Source organism: Littorina saxatilis, linkage group LG8 (genome assembly GCF_037325665.1).
Source record: "Littorina saxatilis isolate snail1 linkage group LG8, US_GU_Lsax_2.0, whole genome shotgun sequence".
In the NCBI taxonomy this organism is placed as follows: domain Eukaryota; kingdom Metazoa; phylum Mollusca; class Gastropoda; order Littorinimorpha; family Littorinidae; genus Littorina; species Littorina saxatilis.
The window spans coordinates 25,948,598-25,966,851 of NC_090252.1; the positions used below are offsets into that span (position 1 = coordinate 25,948,598).

General features: G+C 40.7%; 1 protein-coding gene across 2 annotated transcripts; it reads left to right on the forward strand.

Moving 5' to 3' along the window:
• The first annotated feature begins 117 nt into the window (after nt 1–117).
• LOC138973151 (DDB1- and CUL4-associated factor 8-like) lies at nt 118–17,574 on the forward strand. 2 transcript variants are annotated; one of them, XM_070345827.1, is made up of 15 exons: nt 118–184; nt 2,974–4,007; nt 5,367–5,476; nt 6,682–6,822; nt 7,239–7,333; nt 8,187–8,294; nt 8,781–8,808; nt 9,440–9,484; nt 9,970–10,027; nt 11,049–11,156; nt 11,762–11,892; nt 12,576–12,695; nt 13,469–13,585; nt 14,824–16,854; nt 16,927–17,574. In XM_070345827.1, exons 2-14 carry the CDS (start codon nt 3,125–3,127, stop codon nt 14,956–14,958), a joined length of 2,079 nt encoding a protein of 692 aa, XP_070201928.1. In that variant the 5' UTR covers nt 118–184; nt 2,974–3,124; the 3' UTR covers nt 14,959–16,854; nt 16,927–17,574. The 2 variants fall into 2 exon arrangements, with proteins under 2 accessions (XP_070201928.1, XP_070201927.1); XM_070345826.1 differs by having other exon boundaries at nt 135–189.
• Nucleotides 17,575–18,254: the final 680 nt, after the last annotated feature.

Here is an 18,254-nt window from a genome sequence, read left to right on the forward strand (position 1 = left end):
TATGTGCATTTATTGACAAAAATGCTCTTTGCTAATGAATATGAACCAGCACAAAAATATTGAATGCATTTTATTTTGTTTCGATTAGAATACATTGTATTACAAACCAATGAAATCACGACATCGAGAGGTCTGCACACATGTATGAGTAGAGCAAAACAAGGCGAATCCAGATGCGGAGAAGGTAAGGTGAGAAAAGGCACAGAAATCGTACTGCAGACAGGACATCAGCGTGATATTATTCGCATTCATTGTATGGCTTATCATCTGTCGTCCGTTTTCGTTTTAATGGCAAGTTAATGAGAACCGACACTGTGACAGACAATTGTCTACTGCAACCCAGGGAGTTTGTTTTGGTTTTGCAGTTCAACTATGCCATGTCAAAGATGGCTGCCAACAATTCCTTCGAATGCAAACGGAACTGTCTTCATTTTGGATGAAGATACAAGATTTTGATTACCTTTGTTTTCTATAAAGGAGTTTGGTGATTGTTCTTTCAGAATAAAGTTTTTTTGGCTGTTACCATCCACGTAAATGCAAGGCAGCATCGTGCATAAACATTCTCAAGGCCGTCGGTTCGTTTAGATTCAGAATGACACTTTGGCAGTTAGTGTTGAACTTTGAAGTGGAATGCGCGTGTTTAATTTGTCTGCTTTCTCAACTTCATGCTCTTTTATTCTGTTTCGTACCGCAAGGTAATGTACTTTATTGGAAAACGTATTAAGTTTAAGATAATTTGGGGTGAAATGCAAGTTTGCAGCCTCCATGCAATTTCTATGGCGAACGGACATAGATCTCCATCATCTGTATAATATAAAAATTACGTTCAAATTACCTTGAAGACGACAGCTTTTAGATTTTGTACAAGACCTTGGTCCACGTACTGTGCACTGGATTGTGGATGCTCAGTGAGTTAGTCTGGCAACCATATCAGTGTCACAGAACTTTGTGTCCGGACATTGAAAATGAGTCGAGCTTCTACAATTAAATGCTGAGCCGTAACCGAGACAAAGCATGTATACTCATAGCCATAGCGGCTAAAACATCTAAGGTTCCTGACTTTTTAAGACAAAGATGTGACCTGATTGACATGTAACTAATAGTCTCCACGTGGTATTTATCAAACTCAAAGGTTCCATACCACATTCCACGGGGCGACTCAGTCAGAATCAGATACATGAGTGAACAGAATACACATTGTTATGGGTCTTCTCCAAGTCAGCAATCTTCTTCTTCTTTTTCTTCTGCGTTCATGGGCTGAAACTCCCGCATACGCTTGATCTTTTCCGTGCGCATTTGGTCTTGTGCTTGCGTGTACACACAAAGGGGTATAAGGCACTAGCAGTAGCAGGTCTGCACATAAGTAGACCTGGGAGATCTAAAAAAAAGTTCAACCCTGAACCCACCAGGCGCAGTCCATTGCGCCCGTTGTCAGCGATCTGGAAATAATTCTTTTCGCAGATAATCCTCATACGAGACTGGAAGCGTTCACTGGTTCATGTAGCAGGCATCATAGTTCAACAACAGCTTCAATAACTGTGAATTTCTAAGTTTCTTGGAAGAACCTCCTTTCTGTGTATATATTTTATATATATGTATAATTTTCATATACTATTAGTATTACTTATTAGTATACATGTAGTAGTTTCTAGATACGCACCACCCTCAGAGTCAAAACCAACAGTATAGACACTACATATAGATTGAGGAACAGGTCCTGTCACCTACACCCTGTTGCAGTTAAAGGAATTTTTATGCAGTGGTTCAGATGTGTACATACAATGTGTAACCCCTATGTCAAGTTATTTTAGTTGAACTTGAAGCAGTAACGCCCAACGGGGTTTAGTCATGCGGGCCCATTTCACGTTGGTAATGTCAGTTGCAGTTTTGGGCTAGGAATGGCTTTTAAAGTCTCACAACCTTCTTGTTTCTACCATAACCAAATTTGAAAGGTTAGTTTTAAGGTAAGGGGTTGATGGATTCAATTTCCAAAAATCCTTCTACAACTCATGAAATAGACGTTTTCCTGAAATGCCTCTGTCAGGATTTATAAGCGGACAGGAGTTGCGCCTTGTTAACAAAACCTCGGACGAACAGGAAACACATGGTCAAACAGGAAACACATGGTTGACCAGTTGTGTATGTTAAGCAGTGTCCGCTCGACATATTTCTTTGGAAAATATACATATCGCAGTTGATGATTGGTTGCGGCAACGCTGGATCGCTAGCCCCAAGTATGTGAGTGACAAAGTGTTTTGCCTGACATTACGTGAGTTTTGCTTGAGGTCGAGGTCAAGGCAGTGTGAGAAACTGACACGCGTGCTTAGCGATCGCTGCATCACTGTTTCCTCTCATAAAGTGTTCTGCAAAATATAGCACATGTATAGCAAATGAGTTGTGAGCAAAAAGAGTAATACTACCAAGAGAATAACTTTTTCTTGACTCACCAAACTTGAAAGCTCCCGGCAGAGGCAGAAACTTAGTATGTGTGAAACAGGATATGTATTTATGCAGCAAGTTTGATCGATTGATACTTTAACACGAGGTGACTAACACATTTTGCTGCCGTTCTGCGATTAAACTTTATTGTCCAGTAATTCTGTGCTTAGACCATTTTTGGTGCTGGCTTATCCACAATCGTCCACGTGATGGAAAAATGTTGCAACTAATTTTTTGTGACAAGTTGAATAAACTTGCTTAAGTTTCTCAAAACCTTTTTTTAAAAGATGAAAAAATAGTTTTATTGGTGCAATTTCTTTACTGAAGAGAAGAAATCTTTTACCTGGAAGGCTCAAGACTTGACATTTTATGGCCCTATAAATGTTTTGAATAAGATTAAAAGTAAAGTTTTGCAAATAAAAGTACAAAATACTTAGATGTAAACAGAAGTTCATTTATAATCTCTATACTCAGTGCTACAATGACAAGCTATTGTCTGGAATTACTCTTATTTCCTTTTGTGTGTGTGTGCAGGTGATATCAAGTGTACACATAAGCAAGACACTGGGACAAACTAAATGGACAAATAGTGCCATGAGGACTTGATGAGCAGAAAAAGTGTGCCTCCTTTCTGCTGTAGCTAATTGTATTCTTGAATCGTTGTGCAATTCTCCCTAGCTCAGCTATGGCAGAAGCTGCACCATTACCTGACAGTGCGGGAAGCCCAGATGACGCGGAGGGTGGAAGTATCAGCGACAAAGCCTCCTCTAAAACTAATGTGAGCACCACTGGCTCTGATCCCAAACTCCCCGACTCCAGCAGCAGTGAAGGAGACTTGGTTGGGGTGCGCAAACTGCAGAAGAACGACAGCGGAATTGATGTGGAAAAATCATCTTCTGCCAGCACCAAGGATGGACTATCTTCAGATGCGGATTGTGGGGACAGTGTCAGCGAATGTTTTGTGGACAGCACCGGCTTTTCCGAGTCGGTCAAATCAGAAGATAGTCATAGCAGACCGGACGACGATGGTGACGTTGATGCTTCCTTCTCAGACAATAACCTGGACAGCAGTGACGCGTCCCCCAACCAGAGCAACCAGAGGGGCGGCTTTCGAGACACTATCAACATGGAGACAACAGATGGTGTCAGCAGTTCTGATGCACATGTTAACGACACGGATGAGGGAATGCGTCACGGCAGTGATGAGGATGATGAAGATGAAGCAGCTGATGCAGTCTCTTCCAAGCGTAAGCGACGACATGAACCGGCTTTGTCCAGCAGTGACACAGACTCGGATGAGGACGGTGACACTGCTGCCATGGATACCGGGGAAAAGAGCGACAAAGAAGAAGAAGGGCGGGAAAAGAGCGACAAGCCCTGGCCAAAACACAAGTGGATTGCACTGTCGGACTTGAGGCAGCGTGAGATCGGGATGACAAACCGCACCCCGCCATCTCTGTTCAGGGAGAGAGTGCAAGGTTCGCTGCAGATGGTGCAGCGACTCAAGCTGCAGTACAAGATGGAATACCACGATGGCTGTGTCAATGCTCTGCACTTCAACCGCATTGGTAAGAACCTACTCTGTTGTTCAGCTGATACTTGTCTTTTGAACTTATTGTTTTGCTTAAACTGTCAACATTTCAGGGACAGTTCCATTTTTAGACCCGTTTCAACATTTTACACCTCACTGAGTTTGCTGAATTTGTGAAGATTGTCAGGCTTATTTTAATGGTTACTACTTGTGAATTTTTAGAGAAAATCCTCTGCAAAGCCAGATGCAACCAAAATGTGACCCCGATTAATCCAGTTTAATGACTCTACCCCTGCGTTCTAGTAGGACTGCAACCATCCCCCCAGTGTTCTCATTTTTTAACAGAAGGGAAAGTCAAGTTATTATATATATCATATGTTGAAGGAGAAAAGTGCAAATATAGGACTAGGACTCGTAGGAGTGAGAAGGAAATCACTTGATTTGTTATTGTCTAAGTATTTGTCTAAAACATAGCCTTGACCTGTCACTGTCAGTGTTTTGTGTGTGTAATGTTTAAGCAGGGATCGTGTTTACCGGTAATTTCCGGTATTTTACCGATTGAGATTCGCCAATACGGATTAAAAAAAAAATGGTGCTCGGTCGATTGTTAATTGGTTTGACAGGTAAAAAAAATAAAGAGTGGGGGAAAACATCCTTTATAAAGAATCCATGGTCTGTACGAGAGAGAGAGAGAGAGAGAGTTAGTTGCATAGCTTGTAGTGACAGGTGTCGTGTTGAAACAATGTTGCCATTGTCTCATGGAAAACAAATTGATGAGGCTTGGTGTTGCAAGGTCGTGTTAAGAAACGTCAAAAATGACGTCAAAATAACAGCAGGATGCTAAAGCCGGCATGCGATCATGAGCTTACTGGAAAATTACATACGTACACCAGCTCCGCTCTCTCATTCTCTCTCTCTCTCAGCGGCTGATGTGTTCATGTTGTGCGGCAGTCGCTTTGAAATGGGGGGGGGGGGGGGGGATAACCTGAAATGATTCCACATAAAACGTCTGCGTGTCAATGGCATTGATAAACAGTGATTTAGTCATTGTTTGCCTTTGACTGGTTGCCTTGGCAGGTTGACCGATTTTGGTGAGAGCATTGTGGTCAGCTCATGATGTCATACCGGTTTGAAAGATATCTAGCGCCATCACTGATTAAAGGAGATGATACTGACAGTGATAGCATACTGATATTGCTAACTTTCATTCCATTTTGCCATGCCCCTTTTGTTAGTTTTTTATTATGTTATTGAAATTAATTATGCTACGAGTATGAATGTTTCATTTTCAGTGGAGTGTGAATTGTAATATTTTTCTATTTCTGTAACATTTCCCTTTTCTCCAAAACGTTCTAATTTGTAAAGTATTAATCATTTGTTTGATTTATTACCCCAGGCACTTTGCTGGCTAGTGGTTCAGATGACCTTCACATTGTTCTCTGGAACTGGGTCAGAAATCGCAGAGCACTAATCTACGACAGCGGTCATCGAAGTAATGTGTTTCAGGTGTGTTTGGTTGTTTTACATTGCAGATGAACATTAAAGAAAAGAATAATATAATTTTTGCACACCACCAAAAAGTCATACTTTATGCTACTCTTACACTGTGCCAAATCGCCCTTGCCTCGCAAGGCATTCGCAAACATTCGTTATGCCTGTCTTACACTGTGCCGAATATCCTTGTGAATATAGATTCGCAATGATCAGTAGACATTCGCAAGCAGTCGCAACCATTCGTAAGACATTCGCAAGGATTCGTAAGGCTTCGAATGGTCAACATTTTTCCTGTCCATTAGTCTCTTTTTTGGGCCAAATACAACATGTTCATATACACATTTCTTGCGAATGTCTTACGAATAGTTGTGAGTGCTTCCGAATGTGTACCGATCATTGCGAACGCCTTGCGAGCGCTACGAATACCTTTACGATGATTACGAATGGCTTGCGAATACTGAAGAATATGCATTCCTTGCGAATATTAGGAGCATGTTGCTAATATTCGCAACAAGAGACGAATGGTTAAGAACATTTACGAATGTCTTGCGACCATGTCCCGATCATTACGAATTATTGGTGAATTCTATTCGCAAGGGAAATTCGGCACAGTGTAAGACTAAGAGCAGTATTACGAACAATGCGAATTGCATAAGCGCTTTATTCGTAAAATGTTTGCAAGCACTCGCAAGGCCACTCGCAACGTTCGTAATACATCCGCAAGACTATGGATTTGTATGCATTCGCAGTGATCGGTAAGGCTTCGAATTTTCAATATTTTTTCCTGTCCATTCGTCTCTTTTTTTGCCGAATACAACATGTTCATATTCACAAGGATATTCGGCACAGTGTAAGATAGGCCTTAGGATGGAGTCACTGTGACATGGTTAAATTACCTTTCACTCATCTTGCTTGGGATTTCTTTCACCATGTGGCATGTACAACTTCGTTTCAGGCCTTGGTTTTGCAGGCCTCACTTTCATTACCATGTAGAAATAGGGTAAGATGCTGAGACGTGTAAAAATGCCACTGTAAATTATGTAATATATATTATAAATATAATATATATTTATTATATTATATTTATAATGTTGCCAGCTGTTTCTGTACGGTTCATGGTGAGCTGTGCCTGCACTCAATATAAAAATGTCTTCATGTAATTTCACCTTTATCCTGTACATGTCATGACGTATGCTACTGTGTGCCTATTGCTGCAGGCCAAGTTCATGCCATTCAGCGGTGACTGCCACGTGGTGAGCTGTGCCAGGGATGGACAGGTGCGACTGGCAGAGCTCTCCCTCACCGGTATCTGCAAAGGCACCAAGAAACTGGCACAGCATCGCGGGGCTGCACACAAGGTATGCTGCTAGTGTTTAGTGCTACAGGGTCGCCTTGCATCTTGCTGGTTCTGCTGCTTTATTTCAAACTGTGTAGTAGAAGAGAGAGGGAGGGGTAGGCCTCGATGGGACGTAGATAACTTCATTGTTATCTCCAGTGAAAGATTTATTTGTGGTGCATTTCACAACTTTAAATAACATAGAATTTAAACGAAAACACCATTCACAACAGAGAAATATATTCAGTTATCGTGATTGCTCTGTTCATTGTGCTGATTATTTAAATGAAGGAAGGCTATAAAAACACACCCTCATCTTGCTCACCTTGTTTATATTTCAAAGTTGAAGGGACGTTAAAAGACAACACCAAACCAACCAACCTTCCAACCATTAGTGGAAAGCATTTACGTCAAAGAAATGTGTTTGTTGATGTGCAGCTTGCCTTGGAGTATGACTCGCCCCATGTGTTCCTCAGCTGTGGTGAGGATGCGTTGACCTACCAGATTGACTTGCGAGAAGACAAAGCTCAAAAGTAAGTTGCGCTTTACACTTCAAAACCTTGTTATCTGGGGTGAGAAAAGCTTATACTGGTGTCTTTCGAGAGAGTAATGTTACAGGGGAGGGGGGGGGGGGGGGTGCAAGGTCCAAATGCCCTGTCTACAAAAATGCTGTTCTGTCAGAAGATCTTCTACATGTCAAAACTATCAGACAGTCGACCGGCCAGAGGTCAGACCAGTGCTTTGGGTGAGAAAAGTATGTGTCAATGAACAAAGACCGAGGCCTGGGAACAACACTGATTTGCTGCCTTCACTGGCTTACCGCTCATGTAAATGATAATTTTAGCTGTCTGTGATTCAACTTGAAGGTCAACATCCGCTGGTATGCGAGCTCACATTTATATTTGTTCTGTTGTGCCTGCACTGTATCCTGTGTCACAAGTATTGCTGTGTGGCAGTTTCACTTTTACAAGCCTTGGTACCTGAAAACTATTTTTTTTATTTTCATTGTCCTATCGCTGGAAAATTCGGGTCGTTTCCTCCCAGTGGAAAGCTAGCAGCAACAGTGTTGCGCTACCCAGGTGTGTGCGTGTTTAGGTGTAACCAGCCAACTGCACTTATGGCAGAATGACCGAGGTCTTTTACATGCCACAGTGGTGACACAGGGGTGGAACATTACATAAAGCTGACTCGTGTCCGTTCCGGCCCAAATTGGAACCCGTGACCCTCCGATCATAAGTACAGTGCTCTACCAACTGAGCTACCGGGTCTTCTGGACTGAGGTGTTGGCAGAGTTGGTGGTTGTGACTGTGAGTCTATTTTACTTTTTAGTGTTTTCTGTTTGAGTTTGTAACATGACAGGGTTTGCATTCATATTGATTATTTCAGGTTGGTTGTAACGAAGGAGAATGACGCCAAAGTAGCCCTGTACTCAATCCACTCTAACCCAGCCAACTCCAATGAATTCTGCACTGGTGGGAGAGATCACTTCATCAGGTATGCTCTGGTAGTAACGCAGCTATTCATGTCTTGCTGTGTGTACTGGAACACTCTTTACCTTCAAATGTCATACATTTTGCCCTAACCTCACGATCAGGATCGGTACATTGCAGGAACCTTTTTAGGTTATCGTCGCAACTGAAGCGAAGAGAGTCAGATTAAGAATGCACCAAATTGTGATGAAAGTTGACTGGATGATTCTGAGTCATGGCTATTCTCTGACTTATAGGACAAGGATTATGAGTATGTTCCATGAATTATGATTTGCTGTAAGAAGAAAAGAAACGATAGTGTAGATTGAGTCGTGAAAACTTAGTGAAATCTCTTTCATGCGTGGAAACTGATACTCCATTCTCATGTATATTTATGCTAGTTAAATTATTAATTATGTAGACCTGTAGACTGTAGTAGCCAGTGTCTCATCTGAGGTATTTTTGTCATGTGGCTTCTTGTCTTACACTAACTCTTCCTTTTCTTGTACAGGATATATGACAAGAGGAAAATAAATGAGGTGATTATTATTTATTTGCTTTCTAAACAGAAAAAATCGCATGCTATCTTGTAGTGTGTAAGCTCATGAATACAATTTGTGAGATTACAAAAAAAAAGTTACATTTCTTTTTAATGTAAGGAACAGGAAAATTGCCCCCACCCAGTCGTGAGGCTGTTTTAGGTAAGTGTGGGTAGGAGGGGAATTGAGAAAAAGGATCTATACCCGAGGGAAATATACCATGCCTCTATGAGTATTATGAACTATGTAAGCTGTGGGTGTGGTGATCTGAGAAACATGACGTGTGCAAAAAGTAAGTGAGAATTATGCGGAACCAGTTTACTTTTATATTGAGAGTGCTTACTTCCCTTTGTTTCTCAGATCTCATTATTGGCGCGCGCTCTGTCTCATTTGATTATCTATTTTCTTGGATGTGGTGTTCATGTAATGTTTATGTACAGGCAGATGAGATGTGCTGTAACATGAGATCCCTACAGAATATTCAACAGTAAGCTGAGGGAGGGGACAGACTGCTAATACAAGGCGATAGCTTCTCTTTTAATTATGTGGTTGTGCATCCTTTGACTCAATATGTGTTGCATGCATAATTTGTGTATGATTCCACATGTTCTGCTGCATTCTGTTTGCTTAGGAGGTCAATGGAGGAATAGTGAAAAAGTTCTGCCCTCAGCATCTGGTATGTATTCTTTTGCTTTCTTTCTTTTTTTCTTCTTCTTCTTCTTCTTTTTTTTTAAACTTTCTGAAATTAGTTCAGAGGTATGTAGTTTATCAGTTCCTCCAGTTTATCAGTTCCTTCCTTTTTGTCCGAACACTCTCAGGCAAACTTTCGCGTCTATTTTGTGTCTGTATGATTATGATAATTGTTACTGGCTGTATTCATGTAAAAGTGCAATGTTTTCTGTTGCCCAATATCATATATCCAGTGGTACTTTAAGCGGGACATGTAAAGTATTTGACCATTTTTGTGTGTGACAATACCGGAAAAGAAATTGTCGGCCAGTCAATCCTACCAGTTTGATTACATTTGAGAGTGTTTTTGTTGTTGTTATTATCAAACTGAAGCTGTTAATGGTGAAAACAACTTGGTGACCAATTTTTGTTGACTGTATTTTTTCTTGCCTTTAGCGTGATCAGTGATTATATCTGTTTGCTTGCTTGCAGGAAAACATCTCTATGAAAGCCAACGTCACATGTGCTTGCTACAACTACAATGGCACAGGTAAATCTGATGATAAATGTGTTGAAAGTTTACAATACTGAAATTCAACATTTGAAGTCAAGTTTGGAGATATACATGGGAGAGAGCATAGTGACCTTGCAGTAATATCTAAATATGCACCAGGGTAACATTTCTATTGCACTTATGTACTGGAATTACCTGGACTTTTTTTGTTGAGTAATATATGGGCCTTGGATAGACATAGAGACAATATTATTACAATTTGGTCATGAAGACTGCTTAAAAACATGCTTAAATTAAAAAGCAGCTTCCGGAATGATTACGGTTAAAGTACAGTGTCATAAGTTGGTGGAGAGCACCTTTAAACACATTTTTGGTTTAGCTGTAACTTAATCTCAGTCTCGAAAATGCTTTTGCAGATTCAGGTAGAATAACCCTGTCAGTTAAGTTTTACTTTGGAATAGGGGTGTTGAAACAAAGCATAGTAGGATGTCTTGTCTTTCCCATCATGCAAATATTTCTCTTCCTGGAGTACTGGTGTTCGTGGTAACGCATTATTTGTGCAAGTTATTAGGCCCAAAAAAAAAAAGTCTGTTTCTGGTAACATGGCTAAAAAAAATAGGGTCGGTAGGTCGGGATTTTTATTTTTTTTTAATTTTTTTTTTACCCCAAATGTAGACCAATAAAACTAATTAAAAATCGCGCAAAGAGACTGGATAGAGACAAGACACTCAACACATTTACAAATCGTCAGCGGACTTTCGTTTTCACACGTTTTTGTTGTTCATTTTCTCACCCTGTCCTTTACCACCAAAAAAAAAATAAAAAAATTTGAGTTTGGAAAAAAAAAGTTTAGGGTCGGCGCCGAAATTTAGGGTCGGTCGGGTGACCAGAAACAGACAATTTTTTTTTTTTTGGCCTTACTATGTATTGAGAAAGCAAGTCTGTTTAAGTTTTGGAAGCAAGTGGGTGGGTGTGAGGGACACATTTGTGTTGATTTGCATTGTAAGACTTGTATGTTTTGTGTTGATTTGCATTGTAAGACTTGTATGTTTTGCAGAAATCCTTGGAAGTTACAATGACGAAGACATCTACCTGTTTGACAACAGTCATTCAGATGGCGCCAGTTTTACCCACCGCTATGTTGGCCATCGCAATAATGCAACAGGTCTTGAACAATACTGATTTGTTGCATGCAGGATGTCTGTCTCAGTGTTTCATACATCTTTGCTGTATAGTGTGTTTAGAATTTCTAGTTGGTTGGTTAGTTCAGTCCAGGGATGCTTACATGACAAAACAGCACTTTTTTTTCATGCCATTATTGTAAGTCTATGACAGAGTCTGCTTGTGTTTGCTCAGCTGTTACAGTTTCTTGGAACTTTAAAAGGAAATAAAGTATATCAGAAATTATTATCTGAATTTGCTGTTGGACCCCGTGTTTCATCCACAGTGGAGTTTGCTTTTGTAGGCTTCAGATTCAATGAATTATGTTTTTTTTGGAACTGAGAGCCTATCTGGCATTGTTTTTCATTGGTATTTCTTGAAAGTTCAACTTTGAGACATTTAGAAAGGAGATTTCTCAAGTGAACTTTTGGAAAAGGAATAATAAGTCGGCTTTAGACAGACTGTGACAGTATGCAAACAGAGATGTAAGAATTTGTCAAATTTGGGGATTACGACAGTGTTCACTGCAACCTAAATATCACGTGAGTATTGCCTGAAGTTGTAGGATTCTCCACTGTGAATTTCACGAATGACTTGCCTATGTTGCAGTGAAGGGTGTGAATTTCTACGGGCCTCGCAGCGAGTACATTGTGAGCGGCAGTGACTGCGGTCACGTGTTTCTGTGGGAGAAGGAGACAGAGCAGATTGCGCAGTTTATGGAGGCTGACGACTGTGGCGTGGTCAGTGGCACTTGTCTCTTTACAACAGTGGTAATCGCCATGACAGTGGTACTTGCGATGAAAGGACACCCTTAGGACCAGTCAAATATGTCCCTACATTGCAGGTGACCTGTCATGACAGGTATATTTTGGCAAAGATAATGGAGGGACAGCAGGTGTCCTTTGTTGGAAAGTGTCCTCTCATCGGAGGGGCCTCACATTGCAGGTGTCAACTGTTCTTGGCAACAATATTGCTTTTTGTTATCTGCTTTGTGTGCATGACCAAATAACTGATATTAAGAGACCCAACAGCAAGTTCAGATAAGAATGAGACTAAAAACTAAACACTTTTGTGTTGCATATTACTTTCTCCTCCCTCCCCCCCCCCCCCCCCAACTTTATTGGATGCCATTATTAGAGAAATGAAATTTTACATTGAATTGATAATGTCAGTTCAACATGAAGAGCGGATTACTGGTACTATTGCTGATTGGCAGTTGGGACGGCCCTGGGTTTCACCTCATTGTTTAGGACTTTCTTTAAATGCAGGAGATCATCTTTTTGTCCAGCAGTTTTCCCGATAACCTAGGATTGACACCCTACCTCTTCATAGAGCCTGGGCTTTGCTGAGTGTATTTGTTGACGGAAAGGTATTTGTTGAATGAAAGGTATTTTTTGACTGAAAGGTATTTGGTGATTGACAGGTGAATGTTCTGGAGCCCCACCCCTTTGCCCCAGTGCTGGCTACCAGTGGACTGGACCACGACGTCAAGATCTGGGCGCCCTCTGCACACGGCCCCACCAAACTGGACGGACTCACCGTGGTAAGGAACGCGGTGCTGCTGTCCAAAACTGTGCACATGTCCCTTCAACCTATTTGGCTGTTCAGGACTGATTGTTTTGTTTTGTTTCTAACTTTACACTAGTACCCGTGTTTGAAATTATGTACATTTCGGTCTATCTGTGGCACTGTAGTTGGTAATGTGCAGGAACAGTTCAGTGATTGCAATAGGTATTTTTGTAAACCAATATTGCCTCTGTGACAAGAAGGATACACCCCACAATAAATGGTCAGGTAAGCAAGGTGCAGTAACATGGCAAAAGCTTTGCTTTTCATACAAAATGCTGTCAGATGGAATAAAAACTGGAAGAACTTAGGAAAAGTTTCTTTTCTGGTATTTTCACATTAAAATGGGTAAAATTATAAATACTTTCCGGCTAACATGAATACTGAAGTCAAATGATGACAAAGTCTGAAAATTGCTATTTGACAACAAAATAAAGGGAAGAAAGGTCATGAGATATTATTTTAGCCTATCTCAAAAAGGCTTTCTTTTGCCTTCAGCAGTACATGAGTGAACAGATGGTTGTAGGTTTTTAGAGTCCCTTCAACTTCAGTGGACAGATAAGTAAGCAGCAAGGAACATAACTCTCACTCCTTTTGTGGCAATAACCCAATTTAGCCCTGTGTGAGTTCATGGTCCCATTGAGCGAGTCTCAAGTGATCGCTCTTCTTTCAGTATGCGATGTCACTGCCACAGGGTTAATTCAGGACTGCACCCCTTTTGTTTACAAAAACATTTTGTGTGTGTTACAGGTGAAGAGGAAAAACCGACGTGACAGAGAGAACGATCGTTTCCATGAGCCTGAGATGATTGACGGACAGATGCTGTGGTTCATCATGCATCACTTCAGACGCTCTGCTCGAAGGAGGGTCAGTTCCAACCTTCTGTGATATTTAACCCAAAAGAATGTTGCGCCTTGTAATGCACTGTGACGGAAAGTAGACACAAGAACATTATGATATCTTCATGTATACCAGTCTTGAATTAATGATGCCGTACCCATATACCTTTTTAAGACCAATGAAAAACCCACAGAGAAAATCATGTCTTCAAATTGAGGAAGTCTTAAAATAGCAGAGGTTGACAGAAAATCTGAGAAAGCAAGTTCTTCACAAAGGTTAAGTTTTGAAAGAGGGGTTCCACTGTACATATATATCCAACTAGATGAATACCCGCTTCGCCGGGTACGGCTGCGCCGGGGAAAAGTCGAGCCGAATACCCAAAGCCGGCGCACCGCACGAAGGAACGGAGATAAACGCGCAAAACACTGGAGAAGAGTAGTGACCTTCTAAAAATAGTATAACGGGAATATGGATTAAGCGTTGTCGACAGTGACCTTCTAAAAATAGAAACGGGAATATGGATTGACGCCACACGAAGGAAGGGAGGTAAACGCTGAAAACACTGGAGAAGATAAGGAAGAGTTACTGGAAATGGATCCAGAGAAAAACCAAAATCGGTTCAGCGCTGCACGCTGAGAGCACGTGTTGAAAATTCTCATCGACCAGATTGTGTCCGGGGTCTCTCTGAATAAGCCCACCAAATTTGAAGCAGATCCATCGAGAACTTTGGCCGTGCATTGAGCACAGACACACAGACACTAGTCGTATATATATATATTGATACCATGGTATTACGTCACACCATACTCTTGGTGGCGCAATCTTCTCATAAGTTTTTGGTCTTTTCTTTCCTGGCAGCTTTGTTATACCGGTAATCATACATGTGTTTTTGAGATAGAGAGTCAGCTTCATGGGAATCGATTTTTGACTTTTTTAGTGTCTGTGTTTTGTAAGAAACTTGTAAATCATTTTGTTTGATCAGAACGGTTGTTCGGTACCATTACTAACCATATTCACAGAACCATTACAGAATTCCGCCTTGCGTTCTGTTTCAGCTTCATCATTCTATCACCCTGAAGAAGCCTCCCATGGGGGCGTAAATTGGATCATTAATAAACATATTCCATATTCATTATCAAAAGTTTTAGAGGAGATTGTTTTTAAACATTTGCCTATATATCCAATATAATTATGTATATCTGTTGAACTGTTGTTAAAATGTAGAAGTGATATTTGACTAATCATTCTTACTATTTCTCATCTAGCTACGCCAGGAGGGAGAGGAAGTATCCAGCTCCAGCGACAACAGTGACGACGACGATTCTGACGATGACGGTGCAGAAGGGGGAGGAGGGGGTGGTGGTAGTGGAGCCGATCGCATGCAGTGCCAGACATCCTAGTTACCTCCCCCTTCCTTTCCACCCAGCCCCTGACGGAAGCTTCCCTTTTGTAGAGTGTGCTTTGCTTTCTACCAGTGTTGGTTCCAGTGGCTGGGTGGAGCATGCACCTCCTGCCAAAGACTTTGTGATGACGACAGATGAGTGAGAAGTCAAGTGTGTGTCTGTGAGTGTGTACACATGTGTGCGGGTTGGATCCCTGGGTAAAAGAGCCTGTGTATGTATGTATGTCCTTGGGTTTGGTGTGATGTGTTTTGTGTATTGATCAACTGTGGTTGAAGGTGTCCCATTCATCTAAATGACTACAAATGTACAATGAGAGATTAGTGGCAAACACTGAAACAGTGCTTTATGAATGCTTAAAACAATTTGGTTGGATAATAACACCCACAGAAGAGCGAAAGAAAGAAAGTAAATGTGATGTATAGTTGTCTTTACCTACAGCATATATTGAAAGGTAGTGTACATATGTATAAAAGTGTGTGTGACAAAGAGTCAAAGTTAGTACATTTGTGCATGTCCGCAAATTTCAGCTCGTAGTTTAAACGAAAAAGGGGGAAAAAAAGTTTGCTGTGTCTGTGATCTTTGACCCGTTGATTTATACAAATGCCATGATTCATCCTATATCTTTTTGCGTGATTTTTTGTGTGTAGCATCTACATGTATGCAACTCCTCATGATCAATGAACCCTTTCTGTGTCAGTAGCAGTTTGAGCTTTGTGCTCAGGTTACAAATTCTTTTGTCGGTACCGTTGTCTGATTAAATACCTAGTGCAATACAGAGATTCCTGTCCCAAATATTAACTTTAATGTGAGTGAACCTTTCAGTCTGCTGCATGGAATATGTTACACCATTCTACTTTTTTTCTTAACAGAAATACAAAAACTTTCTTCTGAAAGACAGATTTTTTCCGTTTATTTGTGCGTGTTTTTGTTGTTGATGCTTGACCTGGGTATTACTGAAAGAGTTGAGAACCCCTCCCCAAGAAAAAGAAAGGAATTTGTTCTGACTGCTGTTTTGTACTGGCGAAATGCAGTTATTTCCAGATTACCATATCTGTCTGGCTTTTATTTTTCATTTTAAGTTGAAACATATTCTTGTCCAGTTACGATGCACAGGTGTGTGTGTGCAAGTAGCAAGACCTCTCTCTGCGAGGAATTAAGTGTTGGTTATGGAACGATTTTCCTCTGCCTTTTGTAGTTGGTTGCTGTCTTTGGCTTCATTGATGTGCCATTGGCAGTTTTCTTGCCCGCCGAGTTGCTCGTCAAATGCTTCTTAAAGCTGGCTTGAAGCAGTCTGGCAGCAAGGATGGAGATTTCTATAGATCATTACTGGAAATAACTCATCCTTTGCAGAGAGAAATCCTGTTGAAAGTGGATATGTCAGTGGGTTGGTGAAAAGTATTGATCATTATGGTGCTAGAGTAAAGAGATGTTTTGAGCGTTCCCACTTGACAGATCCCAATGAGACATGGTTGAAAGGTACTGTGTAGTAAATCACTATGAATACAGCCGTGCTGCTTTCTTTGTAGTGTGGGATGCTTCTGCTGAAATAATTCGGTAACCAACACCATTAGAAATCTGCAAAAAAAATTCCCACTCAGTACAGGAAGAAATGGGGCTTTTTATTTTGGGTTTGTTTTAGTGGAGGGATGTTCCATGTCCCACGTACAAGTAAAAGGGTGGACAGAGCTGTAATGGTTTTTATATGGGAAGGGAAGTATTATCTTTAAAGTGATTAGAACAGATTTCACACATCACATTGAAAAGATGTTTTCTTTGATTATCATTTGAGCTCAGAATGCTCTAATGCTTCAGTCATTTTTGTTAATGTTAGCTTTCTGTGTGATTTTTGCAGCACATTGTTCTTTTGTGTACAGCTGTGGTAATAATTTGAAGGTCCCCACTTGCAGTAATAGCATATTTTGTTCCTGGTATGGTATGGTCTTCATTGTGTAGACTTTGTTGAAGGTCCCCACTTGCAGTAATAGCATATTTTGTTCCTGGTATGGTATGGTCTTCATTGTGTAGACTTTGCTAGCAACAGCCTTTTGATTTCCTAAAGTTGATTTAAACTTGCTTGATAGTTCTTGCAAAGATAGACTCATTTACATTATAATTACTCATGTGTGTCCCAGCCGTGTGTAGCGTAATGAAACTTGCTTGGCTGCCAGCAGTAGCTCTACTTTAATGAATTGCTTCTCTGTTGGTGTACATGGCAAATGAACGGTTAACATTACTGCTTTGAACTTGATCGAGTCACTCGTTTCACTTGAACGCATCAAGTGGGACTTTGTAAATGGTGTTAATATGGGTGAAGGGGTCTATGTCGACCAAAAGAGTGGGAATCCCACTACAGGAACTCCACCTCCAGGGAATTCTACTCTTTTGGTCGACAATAGACCCCATAAGCGTTAATAAGTCTGTTTGATGCTAGTGTTTGTGGAGTTACTGACATGTGCTCTGCTTTGTGCAAACTGAACTGTTGATGCCCTTCTAGTTTGTGATGTAATTACTGTCCCTCACCGTACCGGTATAGCGAAAGAAAATTATTTGTGTTTTGTTGAACGATAAAATACACTTAACATGTCAATGGAGGAAAAATAAATCTGAACAGTATTTTCCAGTCTAGTTTTGTTTTTTAAATGCTTGTGTGAAAAGTGTTTGGTTATAACGAAACAAGTGGTTGTGATGAGAGACAGTGTTTGTGTGTGTGTGTGTGTTATTTTGTGATTTTATTCCATCAGCATAAAACTACGGTAGGGTTGTAAACATCTGATTTATTCAAACAAAACACTTCACAAAACCATTTTGTCTCTTCCTTTTCCGTATGTATTCTTCAACAAAGGAGCAGGAACAACTCGTACCAATGCACCTCCAAACAATTTGCGTAAAGTGATATCAAACCATTTAGTCAATCTGTCGGACTAAACATCAAAACTGAACTGAATTTGCATAAAACGGGGTTTCGTTCTTTCTGAGCTTAATTCCAACGTATCCTACATTCGTGAGAGAGACCACTAATGAGATAACAATACCGAGACGAACATCATTCTGGAAACACTTTTGCTTGCTGTTTCTCTTGGAAGAATTTGTAGAACTTGCATGTCACGCTATACTTTCTAGAGCGACGTATCTTTGCTTTGACATCAAAGATTACACAAGGCTTTGGAAGAGATCCAGTTTCCGAAATTTGGACGCCTCGACTCCCATATGTTTGGAGCAGAAGGCACGGAAGTACAGTATGGAGGATCACCAGAATACTACATGACTTGCTGTGTCATACCAGATTTACACAA